We start from the raw sequence: 20,420 nt of genomic DNA, 5'->3' as shown, positions 1-20,420 counted from the left end.
TGGAGTGTAGTGGTGCAATCTCGGCTCACTGCAACCTCTGCCTCCTGGGCTCAAGCGATTCTTCTGTTTCAGCCTCTCAAGTAGCTGGGACTACTACAGGTGCCCGCCACCGCGCCCGGCTAGTTTTTTTGTATTTTTTAGTAGAGACGGGGTTTCACCGTATTAGCCAGGATAGTCTCGATCTCCTGACCTCGTGATCCGCCCATCTCGGCCTCCCAAAGTGCTGGGATTACAGGCTTGAGCCACTGTGCCCAGCCACAATTTTTTTTAAGACTTGTTATAACCTTGAGGTATATGTACACAATATGTTGCTAACATAAAAAACAGTTAACACACTTATAAAGCATAGTACTTCCCTCCCTTTAATTATACAGATAAAGGGTTGCAAAATTTAAAAATAAATTTATCGTTCTTTCCCTAAGCCCAGAAACTCTCTCCAGAGAAGTAACTACTTAAATGGCTGAGACATGTTCTCTCTCATCGCCCAACCTCTGAACAAACTGATTAAGGTAGATGTTGTATCTATCGTACCATGAGAAAATTAAACTAAAACAAACAAAGAAACAAAAACCAGTTACCTGCCCCAGGTCACATGGCTACTAAGCAGAACAGATCTGGGCCTTTTTGAATCCAAAGTCTATGCTTCCCAACTACTAATACGTTGTAACCTCTGATTTGAAGACTTCCCTTCACAAAGTACCTTCTCTCTTTCCTCATTCACTCTCTTCCCATAATTCCAATGTTCCCCTGTTGTGACCTTTTAGCATTTTGTGGATACCTTTATCGTGTCTTAGTCCATTTGTGCTACTATACCAAAATACCACAGACTGGGCAACTTGTAAATAATAGAAACGTATTTCTCAAAATTCTGAAGGCTAGAAAATCCAAGATCAAGGCGCCGGCAGGTTTTGTGTATGGTTAGCAGGTTTTGTGTCTCTCTGATTCCAAGATGATGTCTTATTGTTGCATCCTCTGGAGGGGAGAGACAGTGTCTTCACACTGTGGAAGGTGGAAGGGCAAAAAAGGATCTAAGATAATTCCCTCCAGCCCTTTTACAGGGCATTAATTCATTTGTAAAGGCCATGCCCTCATGACTTAATCACTTTTCACTTCTTAATATCACCACAGTGGAGATTAAGTTTCAAAACATGAATTTTGGGAGGCATTCAGACCATAACACCTCATTATACTACATAATTTCCTAATTATTTGTCTGCTTCCCCCAATCAGACTGCAAGGTACTTCACTTCGCATCAGAAAATATTACTCCTCCAATCCTGATACAGCCAGCTGCATGGGAGGTGTTTAATCATTATACACTGACTAAAACAAATTTATTTGCCTTAGAATCACTGATTCATGACTATTGAGTAAAAGCTGTTTTATCTATTACATGAATATGGCACAAATAACTGTCACACAGAATTATTAGGAGAATTAAACAACATTCATTCATTCCACATACATTTTTTTTTTTTTTTTGAAACAGTATCTCGCTTTGTTGCCCAGGCTGGAGTGTAGTGGCGCAATCTCAGCTCACTGCAACCTCCACCTCCCGGTTCAAGTGATTCTTGTGCCTCAGCCTCTCAAGTAGCTGGGATTGCAGGCATGCACCACCAAACCTGGCTAATTTTTCTATTTTTAGTAGAGATGGGGTTTCACCATGCTGGCCAGGCTGGTCTTGAACTCCTGACCTCAAGTGATCCACCTGCCTCAGCCTCCCAAAGTGCTAGGATTACAGGTATAAGCCACTGCACCTGGCCTCTACATACACTTACTGAAAGCACATTAAGTGCCAAATAAGAAAATAGAAATGCAGAAAAATAAACAAGAGCATGAGGTCTCTGCCCTCATGGTGCTTGCAATCTAATGAAGGAGACTGAAAATAAATACATGAAATGAAAAAATTATTAATACAATTACATATGTATTTAGTTACTTGCAATATGCATATGTGTTTCTGTCTGTGTATTTTCAGCTCATTGCCCAAAATAAAGTGGGACTAGTAACTGTTAAACAATTTTCTTTCAACACTCTTTATGTATGGATAAGTCATGACCTAGCAAACTGAATTCAGCAGCAAATTAAAAGTATTATATACCATGACCTAATGGGGTTTATTCTTGGAATGCAAAGGTGGTTCAACATATGAAAAATCAATGTATTAATATTTAATAATACACCACATTAACAGATAAAGGGGAAAAACCCTCATGATCATGTCAAATGATGTAGGAAAAAAAAGACAAAAATTAATACCCTTTCATTAAAAAATTTAAAAATTCAACTAGGAATGGAAGGAAATGTACTTCACATAATAAAGATACATATGAAAAACCGACAGCTAACATCATACTCAATGGTAAAAGACAAAGCTTTGTCCCTAAGATCAAGACAAGGATGCCCACTTTCATCACTTCTATTCAACATAGTATTGAAAGTTCCAGCCAGAGCAATTAGGCAAGAAAAACAGAAGGCATTCAAATTGGAAAGGAAGAGGTAAAATTATGTTTGCAGATGACAAGATCTGTATGTTAACCTAGAGATGACACCAAAAAAAAGTTATATTAATAATAAACAAGTTCTGCAAAGTTGCAGAATATAAAATCAACACACAAAAATTAGTTGTGTTTCTATGTAACAATAGACAGTCCAAAAAGTAAATTAAGAAAACAATTCCACTTACAATAGCATTAAAAAGAATGAAATACTTAGGAATAAACTTAACCAAGGAAACAAAAGACTTGCACACCGAAACTATAAAATATTGCTAAAAGAATTAAAGACACAAATAAATGGAGAGACATTTGTGTTCATGGAATAGAAGAATATTAAGATATCTACACTATCAGAAGCACAACGCAATCCCTATCAAAACTCAACATTTTTGCAAAAACAGAAAAACTCATCCTAAAAGTCACATGGAATCTCACGGGAGCTCAAATACTTAGCCAAACTCATCGTGAAAAAGATCAAAGTTGGAGGACTCAAACTTCCAGATTTCAAAACTTACTGCAAAGCAACATTAAACAGAAAAGGCATAAAGACAGACATACAGATTAATGGAACAGAACATCCAGAAATAACCTCACACATATATGGTCAACTAATTTTTGACAAGAGTGTCCAGACCATTCAATAAGGAAAGGACAGCCTTTTCAACAAATGGTGCTGGGGAAACTGGATAGCCATACACAAAAAGACGAAGTTGGACCATTACTTTAAACCATGTACAAACTTAACTCAAAAAGGATTAGAAGACTAAACTTAAGAGTGAAAACTATAAAACTCTTAGAAGAAAACAGGAAAAACTTCATGAAATGGAATTTAGCACTGATGTCATGGATATGAACCAAAAGTGCAGGCAACAGAAAAAGAAATAAACTGGACTCCATCAAAATTTAAAACTTTTGTGCAAAGGATATCAGCACAGTGAAAAGGCAACCTACGGAAAGGGAATATTTGCAAGTCATGCATATAAGAAATTAATATCCAGACTATATAAAGAACTCCTACAACTCAACAACGACAAAACACAAACCAGCCAATTTAAATATGGGCAAAGACTTGAATAGGTATTTCTCCAGAGATACAGATGGCTAATAAGTGCATGAAAATACACCAGACATCACTAATCATTAGGGAAAAGCAAATCAAATACCATAAGACATCACTTCAAACACATTTGAATGGTTATTATCAAAATCCAGTAAGAAAATAAGAAAATAACAAGTATAAATGAGAATATGGAGAAATTGGAATTCTTACATATGACTGGCAGGAATATAAAATGGCACAGCTATTGTGAAAAGTGTATGATGGTACTCCAAAAAATTAAACATAGAATTAACATATGATCCAACAATTCTGCTTGAGTATATATATCCAAAAAAATTTGAAATCACGGACTTAAACAGATATTTTTACACTCAAGTTCATAGCAGCATTATTCACGATAGGCAAAAAGTAGGAACAACTCAAATGACAACATCAACACATGAACAGATAAATTATATATATACACAATGGGATGTCATTTAGCCTTAAAAAGGAATGGATTTCTAATACATGCTACAACATGAATGAACCTTGAAAACAATAGGTTAAGTGAAACAGGATGGACCAAAAAAAAAAAAAAAAAATTCTGTGTGGGTTTGTGAGGGTGTTTCTGGACGAGATTAACATTTGAATAGGTAGACTGAGTAAAGCAGATTTCCCTTCCTAATGTGAGTGGGCCTCACCAAATTCAACGATGGTCTGAATATTACAAAAGGGCAGAGTTAGAAGAGAATGCACTCTCAGCTGGCTGACACAGATCCTGAGACTTCTTAGGCTCCACACCTGTGTGAGTCAATTCACTGTAACAATCTCTTTACACACACTAGATGTGTGCGTATGTGTGTTCAACCACCAGTAAAATAAATACTAATAACTAATACACTAAATCTAAATATGTGTGTGTGTGTGTATGTATATACACATATAAAGAGATTTATTTCACAAATTATAAACAGATATAGAAACAGATTCTATTGGCTCTGTTTCTCTGGAGAACCCAGACAAATACAGCAATTCAAACTGGAATCAAGAGAGAAAAGAGAGATACAGATCACAAAATCTTTAACAGGGGTACTCTTGCATATCAGAAAAACTTTTTTCATTTACTTATCTACTGATTAAAAAATGACATCCATGTGAATGTGGTTGAAATGTTTTATCACAGAACTGCAATTAGCAAAAATCCAAAGCATGTGTACTGCTCTCCTTTAATATCAAAGTCTATAATGATCTCATATCTTAGGGCACAGATGAATGATTCTGTCATATGTCTCTCTGAGGTTTAATAAAACCACTACGTTCATTTAAAACTGGCAGAATTATTTTTATAGAGGCAGAGAAATGTGGATAAGGTAGATAGTACACATAATCATTTGTGTAACATATGGATCCATGAACTAAAAGAATATACCAATGTAACTAGAAGTGTTAATCAGCGTGAAAAAAATTGATTTGTAAGTCTTAAGATCTAGGTTCCAGCTTTGACTTGCTACGAAGTGAGGAACTTTGCGAAAATCACTGCCTCTCAGGGTCTTAGTTACTTCACCTATAAAGTGAGAAAAATAAATTTTTAGATGACCTCAAAGGTCCAATTTTGCTCTGAAATTTCATTTTTCTAATGTAAATAATACCTTTTCACTAGAAACAATGCCACCGTAGTACAACCTTGAATGTGCAATTAACTGATTGAAGTTTGAAGACATAATCCAAAATAGGTTTCTTCAAAGGTAGAAGAATGGTATATACCACATAAATTTGCTCTTCTTTTGTTCCATGTAAATTAAAACATATTCTCCTGCCTAGTTCCTTCTATCACAGGGTATATGTTTGTAATCAGTTATTAGTTTAGTTGTTTTGGGAATCAAAGAATTATAGTTACCGGCATACAGGTAGAAAGAGAAGTGACAATACTACAAGCTTTAAAAGAAAACATTTAATATGATTCAATAAACTGACTGAGGAAGCTACACTGAAACGAATCTGTATGTACACTTAACTACCTGAAACCTATCACCGCCCCACAACACACACACACACACACACACACACACACACACTACACACACACACTACAAGTAAGACAGTTAACTGAAATATTCTGGAACATTATAAATTCTGGAGACAGTAATAAATTCTGTGAAAAGTTAGAAAATGGTGTATAAAACTCAAAGGTGAGAGAAAATTAGTGAAAAATAAATACACAATATGTTCATTAGCAAATAATTAAGGATAAATGGAGGATATAAACAGAAATACAACATTTTTCTTTTTTGGCTCACTAAAACTCAGCAATTATATTTTCTATGTGACCACATCTTATTTAAAATGGTTGAAAATATAGGAAATGCATGAGAAAGTAAAAGAATAACAATATAATACAAGTTCAACTGGAAACACAAAAGTATCAAAACAGTGACAATGAGTGAAACTATATGAATTTCCTAAGGGTTTATATATGAAAGACAAAATTTAAATAACACTTATTTATAATTATTTTGCTATCTTTATAATGATCTATGTATCCATCAAGGCTATCAATTTCTTCAAAGAGAGGAACCTAATGACGCATCTCACATCCCCCCATAGCTTGCATATAAAAAATGCCTAATGTATTTGCCAAAGGTTAGCAAAACCCTTATACAGCCTAAGAAGTTGGGGGCAGGGCACAGAATCAAACTCTAAAAGTCAAACATTATTTCTTGGTCTGTAATCCTATAACCTTTGCATGTCTCTTGTCTGCTTTGCTATAGGGGTTTGGTTGGGGTGATGGGAGAAATTTTAAAATTATAGGAAAAATGCAAACTTTCTTGGAAGGCCGGAAGGTTTTGCAAAAGCTTCTAGATAGGGTTACGGCTGAAAGCAGCCCAATCCTCTTACCTTGAGTTAATAACTTAGAGTAGGTACAAAGGAATGTAAGGGAGTTTATCTAGAGAGCTTGTTTACACATGTGGTCCTAAGACTGGCCTTTGATCATTCATAGGACTGCTCTCCCCAGGGGAGGGCGACCAGATTAATTACCCACAGGTGTGTTGACTCAATGCCTTTGTCATTAAATCTGTGCTGAATAAATGCCGGCAAGGCCAGCTAATAGGCACACGGCTGCCACAACTCCTTCTGTGAGTGGCCCCCTGCTCTTTCACTGAATATCAGTGTCTGAGTACGTTATTCATCCATCATGCAGCCTCGTTCTGTGGGTCAGATTCCCGCACTTTGCAAAGTTCCTTTACACTGATGTCCCTATTTCTAATCAGGCCATAACCAATCATACTGAAGGTGGCTACATGAATCAAGTATGTTCAATGCTCCCTTCTTTCTTCAAAAAAACCCTTTAGGAAAAAATTCTATTTACTTACTTCCAACACTTGCTTTCTTGTTTTGTCTTTTATGAGACACAGTCTCACTCTGTCGCCCAGGCTGGAGTGCAGTGGTGCGATCTCGGCTCACTGCAATTTCTACCTCCCAAGTCCAAGTGGTTCTCGTGCCTCAGCCTCCCAGGTAGCTGGGATTACAGGCATGTACCACCACGTCTGGCTAATTTTTGTATTTTTAGTAGAGATGGGGTTTTGCCACGTCAGCCAGACTGGTCTTGAACTCCCAATCTTAGGTGATCCGCCCACCTCGGCCTCCCAAAGTGCTGGAATTACAGGCATGAGCTACCATGCTTGGCTCCCAACACTTGCTTTCTATTCGTATCTACTACAGCCATTAAAATAAATATTTTCTGATACTAATAATTTATATTTGGGTAACTATGCTTCTTTGCAAAGTTTTAGTAGAATTTTAAGTTTCAATATTTTACATACACTTGAATTTACAAATTGTTTGTTATACTTTAAATAAATTAAGTGTTAATAATTTTAAATACCAAGAATATGCTGGGTTTGCAGAGAGTGGAGAGTAAGCTGCCTAAAATAATTTATTCAAAGATGTTGACCCAGTGGATCTCACAGTTCTATCAAATTCAACACATCCCCTTTATATTTAATTTACATGGAACAAGTATTTATATAAGAAATACTTTACAATGACCCCTCTAACTACCTGAAATGAAATGCACAGGTAATATAACCAATCTACATATCTATTTTAAAAATTAATACACTAATACAAATAAAATTTTTAAAAAGATTTATGATAGAGGCCAGGTTCGGTGGCTCAGGCCTATAATCCCAGCACTTTGGGAGGCCGAGGTGGGCAGATCACTTGAGGTCATGAGTTTGAGACCAGCCTGCAACATGACAAAACCGTGACTCTACTAAAAATACAAAAATTAGCCAGGTGTGGTGGCACACACCTGTAATCTCAGCTACTCGGGTGGCTGATGCAGGAGAATCACTTGAATCCCCAAGGTGGAAGTTGCAGTGAGCCGAGATTATGCCACTGCACTCCAGCCTGGGCAACAGAGTGAGACAGTCTCAAAAAAAAAAAAAAGAGAGAGAGAGACAGAGAGAGATTTATGATAAAAATATGCATTTCAGTATGTAAGTAACAGACATGATTTTAGCAGAAGACATACTAACCAGATGCTAATATCTAGACATAAAGTCATAGTGAATGTAACAATTACAAATGCTCATAGACTGGTATACTGGTGACTCAATGCCATAAACATAATTTGATTTTTTGAAATGGTGAACCATTGGCCAAGTTTAGAACAAAGCAAAGTACAAGCTTCCCTCATTGTTTACTGTAGTTACATTTCTAGATAATTCAGTGCATGTTAAAACTGAACAAAATATACTTTACGTTCCAACAATGTTTCAAATTTACTTAATTATAAAAAAGTGTTTCACCTACACAGATATCCAATGAAACACTCAGAGGTCCTGCAGAATGCAGAGCTAGTCTTTGTTGTTTACAGACTGTCCCACACACTACTGGACTACTACCTATCCTGGACCTAAAATGCCCTTAAAAATCATTCTGTTAACTAGAAACATCCTCACAAACTTCTAGAACACCTTCTAGAAAGCAATACTACCCCTACCACTGCCCCCTTGAGAACCACAGCTCTAAGAGTATTATTCCTGACTGAAATAGCTGTGCCTCAGAAAAACCAAGGAATACACAAGCATAATAAAGTATTTGCCAAATCACTGCTGATTGTAAATGCTCATTGTTAATAGTTTGCATGAATTAAAACAGATAAGGTGTCTATAATTAGTTCTGAAAGAGACACTTAAATTTAGCTTTGTTTTCAAGTCAAAAGAAATTCTTAAACAACACACGTATCTGCTGCACAAGAAAACTGAAGGAGAAAAATAAGGCAGGCAAACACTGACACTTGTGGTCATTCTGAGATTGCTTATTTGCAATCAGGCTAATTCTTGCTTTGTGAGTTTCAAGGAAAGTAAAGCTGGTTCATAAATAATCCACTGACTTTAGAAGAAAATTACAAGCTTTTAATAAACATTTTACTTCTCTTCAAAAAGGGGAAACTACCTACACTAATATTAAATAACCAAAAAACAAGTCATTTGTCCAAATCCTTTATGTAATGAAAAAGACTGCATCTGATTATAAATAAAAACAGTCAAGAGAAATAAACTCCAAGCAAACATTACACAAAATTGTCTAGTCATCTCAATAAAACTAAAATTGGTCTCTAAATAATTGTGTCAAGTGACAGTTTTCAGAGTGGTATGGTGGAAATTATACCAGATCTAAAACATTAAGATTTTTGTCCAGTATGGAAAAAAATAGCTGGTACTTCTGGTAAGCCCTAGCTGAAATTAATTACTTGAATTCAGGGACCAACCACTTACAATAAAGCACAAACAGGAATGGAGACCAATATAGGAAGACCAGATTCATGTCTCCCTTCTAATGTTACTCAAGGATATTTGCTCATTCCCATTAAATGAAAAACATCCATCCTGGTTGAAGGGCCCTCCCCCTACCCTTTCTCTTTTAATCTTTTTACCAAGGACATATTCGTTGAATGTACATACATAGATAAATAGATGATATAACTCCATGAGTTACTATTTAGTAGCCACTTGAACAGCAGATTTACATCTGATTCAACATGTAATAATCATTCAAAACCATTAACTACCTGAATACAAAAATAACTATTTCTACACCCAGTAAAAACTGAGACTTAGAAGGCATTACAATTCCTGTCTTTAAATTTTGACTCCTTGAAGTCTATACTAGACATGCCCAGAAAAATGCTAAAACCAGTCTGGACAGCTCTGGCCATGATGCACATAGTAATGGCCACCTATTTTTTCCATCACGGATGTGTTGTAAGATTAAAAACAGGCTTATGCAAATGACAATTACAAGCCATTTATAACTATAAAACTTGACAGAATAGCTGCCAGTTTGCTAAGTCTGACAAAGAAACCTTGTCACATTTACTGAGTTAGTTTAACCATAGAATTCAGATGTTAAAAGAAACTAGACTAAAGGAAGAACTTCTACAAGCTCTCCTGTCATAAGATTTTTACAGTTTCTCTTGACTGGAAACATGCAGGTTGCCAGAAAAAGTTACTAAAGGAACTTTATCTCACATCTGCCCTGTTTTCCTGAACTTTTACATAAAGTTCTTAACTAACTTAAACTTAGCAAACAGGTTGGCCAGGCACTGTGGCTCACGTCTGTAATCCTAGCATGTTGGGAGGCCAAGGCAGGCGGATCACCTGAGGTCAGGAGTTCCGGACCGGCCTGGGCAACACAGTAAAACCTTGCCTCTATTAAAAATACAAACATTAGCCGGGTGTGGCAGCACACACCTGTAATTCCAGGTACTCGGGAGGCTGAGGCACGAGAATCTCTTGAACCTGGGAGTCAGAGGTTGCAGTGAGACAAGATCATGCCACTGTACCTCAGCCTGGGCAATAGAGCAAACCTCTGGGGGAAAAAAAAAAAAGGAAGGAAGGAAGGGAGGGAGGGAGGGAAGGGGTTGCGGGTATACTTTAAAGTATGAAGTAAATGCCAGTTAAGTACACAGGCACCATTTGTTAGTATTTGGAAGTTTCTTCCTGTTTAAATACTTGCCCCATAACAAGCAAAGTTTCAGTGGCGGGGGGAAACCCACTGGAAATTCAGGGACTCAACCCAATACTGGAGGGACCCACTAATGAGTAGGTTACCCATAAAACTCTCTTAATAATCAAAATCTATAATAATCCAGGGAGACATAAAAAAAATCCAATCAAAAGAACTGGCAAAAAATAATAATTATTTAGTCCTTCCCTGGAGAAACGGGTAGGGAATGTCTCTAAATCAACTTTGTTTCCCCTATACATAATAAGCTATGCCTAAATGCACATGTTGGTACACAGTAGTTAATCAATACGTACCTGTTGAAAAAGTGAAAATATAAACATTCATTTACTATTCTGTTAATGATTCCTGGGTATGCTGTGCCAGTGTTCGAGGGAAAAAAAAAAAAAAAACTCCCACAATTTCTCTAATAGTGCCATGTAATACAAAGTTTAAGAACAGAGAATGATAGTACTAGATAAATTTAAAAAAAAAAAAAAAAAAAAACAGAGGATAAGAATTTAGATAATCTTGCTTCAATTCCCAGCTTGGCCTCTATTCTTACCAGTATTTATCTGACATTTGGACTAATTATTTTACAATTCCAGACACTGGTTCCTCATCTTTTAAGTGGGTATTACAATAATAAAACTATTAGAAAAGAGCCATTTGCATAACAGCTCAAGTAAGCTTAGCACACAATCTGATTTTGAGTAAATACTTCATAAAATGGTCATTGTGGCTAGCTTCACAGTCAAATCCTATGTAAGGAATCACTGATAAATAAATACTGATCTACAAAAATGCATCTGTACTTCTGGAAAATAAGTTATTTTAAGTAAGTTCTTAAGCATTACTCTATTAACTAGTCAACTAATTTTAAAAACAAAAAGGTAGTGAGTGAGAACTGTAGTATGGGTGGATATAGACTACAAGGAAGTTGGGTTTTAGTCCTCTTCTTCAAACTACGAAAAGTCAAAGATCAGTCTAGGCTTTAGGTTTCCCATTTATAAAATTCTTTTTATTTTTTTCTTTAATGATCCTTCTAACATTTCTAATACAGTGGGGTTCTTAAAACTACAAAGCACATTTCATCAGCAAAGCTCAAAAATATGTGCACAAAAATTTTTTGAGTATCAGAGAAAATATAAACTCATATTCATTTGAAATAGCAGATATTAATGGGGGAGACAGATGAGAGGAAGAATATGCATGTAACTGTTAACCTTTAGCTTAAGCTCCAAAACTGTAACTTTGTAGGATTGAATTACTGTCCCTAGAGTCTCAGAGGAAAAACTGATAATAAAGGCTATTTACAACAAAAAAAACATTTAAAAAAACCTCCCTACTGCTCTGCAGTAAGAAAAGCAGCAAGGTGCCAGCCCCAGAAACTAACCATATAAGAAAAATCTCAGTGAGTATGTAGTGCTAATAAAATCTGCTTCATGGCAAGTTATTAAATCTTACTGAAACATCAGAGTAAGTAAACATAATTAGTAAAATCTCATTACCCCCCAGATCCTACACAAGTGTGCTATATCTATTATATCATTTTACTGAATTCTACGATACATGTAATTTTAAACAGAAAGAAAAATAAATAAAAAGTAAATGCCAACATTAAAAAGTGATTTAAAGTGAAGTTTTCTGCCATCAAGAACACCAAAAGCCACATAAGAGCAAAAAAGAAGTGGGCTGTATCACATCATGCATTAGTAAAGTAATCCATGACAGCTTATTTATATAAACCCCAGAAAACTGGGGGGTGGGGAAAGGGGGGAGGAGATCTAAGTTACAAAGATATATGGCTTCAATAGAAACCATAGGTCTTAACTAGACATTAGTAAAATCAAGAGCAATTTGAAAGCAGGAAAAAAAAATTCAAGAAGAGAATGCACTGAAAGGGTTAAATTACACCAACTTACACACAAAAGCTTATACTGCCTACACCCTACAAAAGCATGTAAGAAACATTAAAACTAACCTCTAACAGAGAAAACATTCAGAAAGCCTGTACTTAAGAATAAAGTTAAAAGGAAATAAGCTGGAAAAAATAAAATCATAACCATTCATTTTATAATCATCACATTTTCAAATTATTCACTCATCACTACACTTGCATTGAACATATATAATTTATCACATAAAAGCAAAATCTCTAAGCTTCTCCCTACCTTAGGTTTTTAGTCAAAATGAATGCAAACAATCACGTGGGATTCAGCCAAGCAGTGACGTTAAATTCTGCTCTGTCAGAGAGAGCATCTGTCAAGCCCACATTTAAACTGCTGCCTGCCTGTGCAGCAGCTGAGGAACCGTGGATTTCATATTATAGACTAAAACCCCATTAAAACTGCTCGAAATCCTTCCCGCAGCTGCCAGGCAACAACGAAAGAAGAGAGGTAAATCTTATGCTTTTCCAATACAACTGAAGCACCACATTTTAGCTCTGGCTGCTTTACATTGCAGCTCAGTGTTATTACTAGAAATATGGATACTGAGGCGAGAACACAGCACTGCATTGTCCAGCCAGGAAAATAGCAGATGTAAAAAGCTTCAATGCATCAACTGTCGGGAAGAGTCAACAGTGCTACAAGCAGAACGGACAACTACAGCTCTTTTGTTTAACGAAAGAGAGAGAAAACGAAAGAAAGGGAAAATTTCAGAAGACTAGGACCCATATGAACAAGGAGGGTAACTCGAAGACAAGCAGACAGATGGACACTTTGGATACTGTGAAAAGCAATCGCAGGAGGCAGACTGTTGGGGGATGTGCGCATGTTCGATAGCATCTTTTTTGCTGAAGTGATGGCGTGCCAAAAGTATTTTCAGTGGGCATAATCCTCTTCACACAAATGGCCTGACCAAGGAAGGTATGTCAATATCTTGTGTATGATAGTCATTTAAATGTGTTACCTTTTTATAGCCCTGGAGGCAATAATACCTGATAAGCAAGTTCATACAGTTCACTGCCCTTGAAACTATGAAAGGGTTTCTTAATATCTGATTTTAAAATTTGTCATTGTTTAGAAGACAAGCTGTCACTGCTTTATGCAGCTAAATATGTAGCTTGGAGTAATTCTGGGTTATAGACATCAGAGGGAAAAGGCAAATAAAAAGAAGATGTGTTTAAAGGATTCCTTAAGAAATTAAACTTAAAAAAAAAAATCTGTAGCCCTTTACAAAAAAACACAGCAATATTCTATCAAATTGGGTCATACTGAATCCTTATCTAGTGAATTAAATGTTCTCTTAAAAATGGCTATCAAAAGAGACAATGCAGTGAAATTACATTAAATAGTAGCAAGGAAAACCTTAAGAGTTTTTTTTCAGAGTCCTTTTAAAACAAAACCTTAATATATAACAGTTTTTAGTAACAAAATCTTCCCTCCAACATCTCCCTAAATGAAGATAATGAACCCAACCAAAGAAAGTATCAACAAATTTTATTACCAAGCTATAAGAAGATACTAAAAGGAAAGCATTAACACAAGATCACATAAGGTAGTGTGAGTTTATGCATAACCCCACAATAGAGCCTCATGTTATTATAGTGTCCATGAATAGAACTTTAAACAAAGGGACATCAATAGTTGATTTAAAAATTAACTATTTTAAATAGCTTATATTTTATGTAAAAGACTGATTCCAAATGATCAAATTTAACGTTGTCTCTGATTATCATTTTAAAAGTGAAATTCAAAAACATAATATGAAAATACTTTGATACAAAAATACCCACAAACGGCAATACAAGGTCAAAAAATTACATATAAATGTAGCTACTATGCTTCCAGGCTATATTAATATGCAGTAATGAACTACTACCACTATATGTGTGTGCAGGGCACAGATAAATCAAACTATTTTAGCAACAATCATAGAATAGCAACTCAGGGCTCAAAAACACAAAGATATTTCTAAAATTTTACAAATCTATCAAAGATCCTGATTCTTCCTCAATTTCAAACCACAACTCAGTAATTATCTAATATTCACAAAAGGCAAACATTTTAAAAATATGTAAGTCCTGCATTCCAAAGTGACGATTAAACAAGTTTACCAGACTCTATTACATCTCAACATCACTCTCAATCATGAATTTTTATTCTAATAAAGACTAATAATAAATAGTACTAAAAAATATGGTTGTAAAAATTTCAAGTCCCTCTTGCTACCTTTATCTCTCAATATTAAAGTCACCAATTAAGCAGCTTTATAAGCTATATATCTCAAAACGAAAGTGTAAGTTTTTCTATTAAACCATCACCAATAGACTAAAGATATCAACACTTTTAAAAGTCAAATGATAAAAACTGTGTACTGAACAACATTTTACAGTAACATTCTCCCCACGAACTTCATCCACAAGTTATAAATACAAATTAATAACGTAAAGATATCAAAAAAGAGAAAAACCAAAGCTATTTATTTTCTAAAAATGTAAAAGTGCAAAACTATTCTGCATACTATTGAACTTTCTTGTCTTGCTCTCTCTTTTTAAGAATTAAAATACAACAGGCAATAACTGGAGAATAATTTTATCACTTAATAAAAAGGAGGCATGGTTATTTTAATTTTATATTCTTTTTAACAAAAAAATTTGTAAGACCTGAGAAACTTTTAATAAGGAATTTTTTAAAGGCTAGACACATGCACTTCATTTATCAATGGGAGATTTATAGTTACATATGGATTTAACATCTCAGTAGCTTAATATCTAAAACATACAAATACCATGAAGTCTAAATTAAGATGCAGCTCTATCACACACTGTTACAAAATCATATTAGGACCAAAACTATGTATTTATGCTAGATTACAATATGCAATAATTTGCTGCTTTCTGTAATACTAAAATAGTTTGGAGACATGACTTTGGGTATATTGTTCTTATAAAAGCAACAAATTATGATTATTTTCCATCATTCATTTACTCAGTCCTTTAACTCAAACATCCATTGAAACACCTGACCTTATTGTTTACTCCTTCTTACACCATCAAATTTACACTTTAAAAAAAAAATCTAAATGACTGGACTTCAATCAGATTCCAAGTGTTATTATATCAGAAGAAAACAGATATACTTAATTTATCTTTGTAACACTTATTTTGTTTCTTTTAAATTTACATACACAACCTTTATATCTACTGGTGTCTTTATGAAGTGGAGGGGAGAGTCATTACTATTTACCAAATATGTCATTTGGAAAAAAAAGCTTAAAAATAGTTCCCTAGTCTAAAAAGAATGGCCAGCTACTTACAAGTACAAGAAAGAAAACACGGAGTTTCTAAATCAGAATGCTCAGCTGTATTATTTTCAGCTTAGCTCACAGCAGAACTATGTTTTGTTGGTACAGTGAATAGCCTTGGTTTTCATTATAGTAATGTTGAGTTTAAATTCATGTAAATAAATTCCAACAAATAGCACACTAGATGATTTGCTTTTAAAATTCCAAACTTAAAAAAATTGTTCACATCTTTCAAAATGCTTAATTTTTTTACATTTTAGAAATAATAACTTCTAAAAGTACTCTGTAAGCTCAGAAACTAGAAATTTCAAATGCTGGTGCCTCTACGGTTGGACCTTAGATATCTGTTCAAATTCCCACCTACTTGCTCCTCCTAGTGGCGGCTACTATAATAGTACTTTCATTCATTTATGTCTAACACTTTCAATCAGTATTTTCAAAGTACTTAACACTATGTATGTGAATTTTACTTTGTAACTATTCAATTATATGGAGATTTCCATATAACTTCTATTTCCTAGAAGTAATTAAATTTATGCCAAGGTTAAACAAATTTAATGTTAACCATGACTCTCTCAATATCACAGGCTAAATATACATTTATGTATACACTGTAATTTCAAATAAATGCTCCTATATTAAAACTTTTTAATTAATTTATTTTGCTTAAAGAAGTAATTTTCATAATAAAAAGTTGGAAAAATTAAAATTACATATTCATCACTCTTTCTTGCCAAAAAGTTTTTTCCTGTTTTAATGGAATTCAAACCATAGCTCTTCGCCCACCTCTACTCCCTTGACATATTGGTCCCAAAAAACTGAAAACAACAACAAAAACACTAACAACAAACATGAACAAATCTGTGCTATGCACTGAAAACCTTGTTGCAAGATACCATAACCAGTTTTTAACATACAGCATCATGAACCTCACATATTGCCATCTCATATCTTTATAAAATACAGGGCTCTAACTGTGCTAATGACAAGTTCTAAAAGTTTAACAAATTGTCTGCATGTAAATTTAGAATAAAGCACAACTCAAGGATATTTAAAACTATACTGTGAAATTCAGAATTTTAAACAGTTGGTTTCAAAGTAACTCTTTTAATTCTAACATGGAGACTCAACCAAGACATGTAACAGTGTTCTGCCAAAGCCATAGATAATCAAAGAAAATTACATGCTATATTTTAAAATTAATCTTAAGTCTAAGAACAATTATATCATGAATACTTCATATGTACAATGAAAAGTTAAAAATTTTGAAAGTGTTAATCATTTATTACTGTCTAAAAATCCTACACTGAAGTTATTGGACACTGAAAATTAATTTTGACAGGTGCATCTTCTCATTGACTCTCTCAACACAGTAGGGGCCAATGGAAACATGCCAAGCAGTGTACTGTGACTAACAGAACTCTGCCATAATCAACCTTGCACCGTCTGTCCCACAACTGATACATGACCATTTTACAAAAAAGGCCTCTGACTGCGCACCATACCACCAATAGTATGTCAAATCAATTTTAATTAATGCCAATAAATTTTCCATCTGCTCTTAAGGCCTTTTTACACAATCTTTCTCAGAAATCTAGTAACGTTTTTCTCAAATACATGCAACTTTTAAATCTTTAACTTGGGTCAAAAGTACAAATGACCAGCGTACCATGGTAGACAATGAAATGAATAAATCACCTCATCTCTTTAAAATGCTCACCGTGCTAAAAAGGTATATTTTTAAATAAATTAATCTTGTTCTCAGTGATGTTATGTTGCCAAGGGGAAATAAATTATAAGCTTCATTCCTGGATTATATTTTCACAGCTTAAGACATTCCTATTTGCCCTGATCATATTAGTATCCAAAGTCCCTTTCAGGCAGTTCTGTAAACTTTTGTGCTTCATTTTTGTAGAATGACTACAAGAGAGACAATGTGACTGAATTAGAAAATGATTGCCAAAGAATAGTATTAAGGAGAAGAAAACATTTTTGGTCACCAATCTCTCATATACCACTACCGGACATTTACAACATGCTTCAGTGGAGGAGAAGACACTGCTGCTTTGCAAAGATGACCTGGAATGCCAAGAGGTCTCTGTTCCGCACTCATCTCATTGGAGTACTTTCTCTAGTGTTTCTTTTTGCTATGTTTTTGTTTTTCAATCATCATGACTGGCTGCCAGGCAGAGCTGGATTCAAAGAAAACCCTGTGACATACACTTTTCGAGGATTTCGGTCAACAAAAAGTGAGACAAACCACAGCTCCCTTCGGAACATTTGGAAAGAAACGGTCCCTCAAACTCTGAGGCCTCAAACAGCAACTAACTCTAATAACACAGACCTGTCACCACAAGGAGTTACAGGCCTGGAGAATACACTTAGTGCCAATGGAAGTATTTACAATGAAAAAGGTACTGGACATCCAAATTCTTACCATTTCAAATATATTATTAATGAGCCTGAAAAATGCCAAGAGAAAAGTCCTTTTTTAATACTACTAATAGCTGCAGAGCCTGGACAAATAGAAGCTAGAAGAGCTATTCGCCAAACTTGGGGCAATGAAAGTCTAGCACCTGGTATTCAAATCACACGAATATTTTTGTTGGGCTTAAGTATTAAGCTAAATGGCTACCTTCAACGTGCAATACTGGAAGAAAGCAGACAATATCATGATATAATTCAACAGGAATACTTAGATACGTACTATAATTTGACCATTAAAACACTAATGGGCATGAATTGGGTTGCAACATACTGTCCACATATTCCATATGTTATGAAAACTGACAGTGACATGTTTGTCAACACTGAATATTTAATCAATAAGTTACTGAAGCCAGATCTGCCTCCTAGACATAACTATTTCACTGGTTACCTAATGCGGGGATATGCACCCAACCGAAACAAAGATAGTAAGTGGTACATGCCACCAGACCTCTACCCAAGTGAGCGTTATCCTGTCTTCTGTTCTGGAACTGGTTATGTTTTTTCTGGAGATCTGGCAGAAAAGATTTTTAAAGTTTCTTTAGGTATCCGCCGTTTGCACTTGGAAGATGTGTATGTAGGGATCTGTCTTGCCAAGTTGAGAATTGATCCTGTGCCCCCTCCCAATGAGTTTGTGTTCAATCACTGGCGAGTCTCTTATTCAAGCTGTAAATACAGCCACCTAATTACCTCTCATCAGTTCCAGCCTAGTGAACTGATAAAATACTGGAACCATTTACAACAAAATAAGCACAATGCCTGTGCCAACGCAGCAAAAGAAAAGGCAGGCAGGTATCGCCACCGTAAACTACATTAGAAAAGACAATTTTTTTTTCAAATGTGCAATTTGTAAATATTGCTAAAAGCATGTATAGTTAGAACTGATTACATCCGTAGGACAAGTTTAAGTTAAAACTCACCACATAAAGAAATTCAAAAAGTATTTTTTTAATTTCTGAAGAAGTTAAGTCTTAAAACTATAACATTATATAACAAAAAAGCTGTCCCAAAAGATCTATTTAAAAAACTGTATAAGGGGATTCTGTGTATTAACATGCAATAATAAGCATGCATAAATCAACGGTTCAAGTCCTCTGTTAGGGGCCAATAAAATGTATCTGCATACATTTTCCACATAAATTTTAATTTAAGAAATGACAGTCAAAAGATCCTTCATTTTAGATATAGCTTTTCATTTTAATATATAATTAAATGTAAATAAAACATCACTATCAATTTTAAGAAAACTTTGTAATTGTGCAGAGGATAAATTTTTTGACCTGACTATTTTAGGGTTCTAAATGCAATAAGATTTAGTTGAGTTATTCCACAAACACATTATAAAGTTCAGATGTTTCATCAATGCAGTTCTCATGAAAGTATTTACTTTTTAAAAATAACTGAGATATTCTTTTAAATTTCTTTTATTAATACATATATCGGGGAAAATTATTTTGACATGACGTGATAAAATGTGAAAAACTAATGTGTCTCAGGCTCAAGTTTTTAGTTATTAAATGTTTCAAAACAGACAAGTTTTGTTTCCTCATTGGTGTTAAGAACCAAACTGCTATTTCAATGAGTTATTCAATTAGACCAATTACTGCACTTTTAAACAGCACCACCATTTAATTTCATGTATATCTGACTTCGAATATATCTGTAAAGATAATCGAAGCAAAATTAATTACTTAAAGGCACAAATAGGATGTACTGTTGAAAAAAGATAAAGAGTATGGTGCAGTTTCATTCAATACATTTTTAAGATGCATGTCTGCCAAAATGTAACATACGGGAAGTTTACTTCCTGACAGCAGGTGTACACATACCAATACTTAACCATTTTATGGCACCTATTTCTTTCTTGGAGTGCCAAGTTTACAAATCTGCAGTTTTTAATTTGGTAGATGACAAATATTCTGAATCACCAATTAAAAACCCTTTGGGGAGGGATGGGGAAAACTATAAATGTTTGACAAACACAATTCTAGGATGAACAATGTATACAATGCACTTTTATCAACTTTTTAAAAATAAAGGAAAACAAAAAACTTTACTGAGTGTTATGATACAAGTATTTTCACAGTAATTTTGACTCCATCATGAATTTTAAAATCAAGAAAACACCAACC

At 34.7% G+C, this 20,420-nt stretch overlaps 2 protein-coding genes across 2 annotated transcripts in view; one reads left to right on the top strand and one right to left on the bottom strand.

Moving 5' to 3' along the window:
• CDC73 (cell division cycle 73) overlaps positions 1 to 20,420 on the bottom strand; it is a 141,276-nt gene that overhangs the window by 57,921 nt on the left and 62,935 nt on the right. The gene's annotated exons all lie outside the window — the stretch shown is intronic.
• On the top strand, positions 12,794 to 20,344 carry B3GALT2 (UDP-Gal:betaGlcNAc beta 1,3-galactosyltransferase, polypeptide 2). Its single transcript, XM_011995092.1, has 2 exons — positions 12,794 to 13,421; positions 17,717 to 20,344. The coding sequence occupies exon 2, from the start codon at positions 17,837 to 17,839 to the stop codon at positions 19,103 to 19,105; it is 1,269 nt and encodes a 422-aa protein (XP_011850482.1). The 5' UTR covers positions 12,794 to 13,421; positions 17,717 to 17,836; the 3' UTR covers positions 19,106 to 20,344.

The sequence above is a fragment of the Mandrillus leucophaeus genome, unplaced genomic scaffold (assembly GCF_000951045.1).
Source record: "Mandrillus leucophaeus isolate KB7577 unplaced genomic scaffold, Mleu.le_1.0 Scaffold47, whole genome shotgun sequence".
NCBI classification, from domain to species: domain Eukaryota; kingdom Metazoa; phylum Chordata; class Mammalia; order Primates; family Cercopithecidae; genus Mandrillus; species Mandrillus leucophaeus.
The sequence above is the reverse complement of the archived record's forward strand: the minus strand, read 5'-3'. Positions and strand labels throughout refer to the sequence as shown.

Excerpts from the sequence above, each read along its gene's own strand:
- B3GALT2 (XM_011995092.1), top strand. The coding sequence starts at position 17,837 with ATGCTTCAGTGGAGGAGAAGACACTGCTGCTTTGCAAAGATGACCTGG.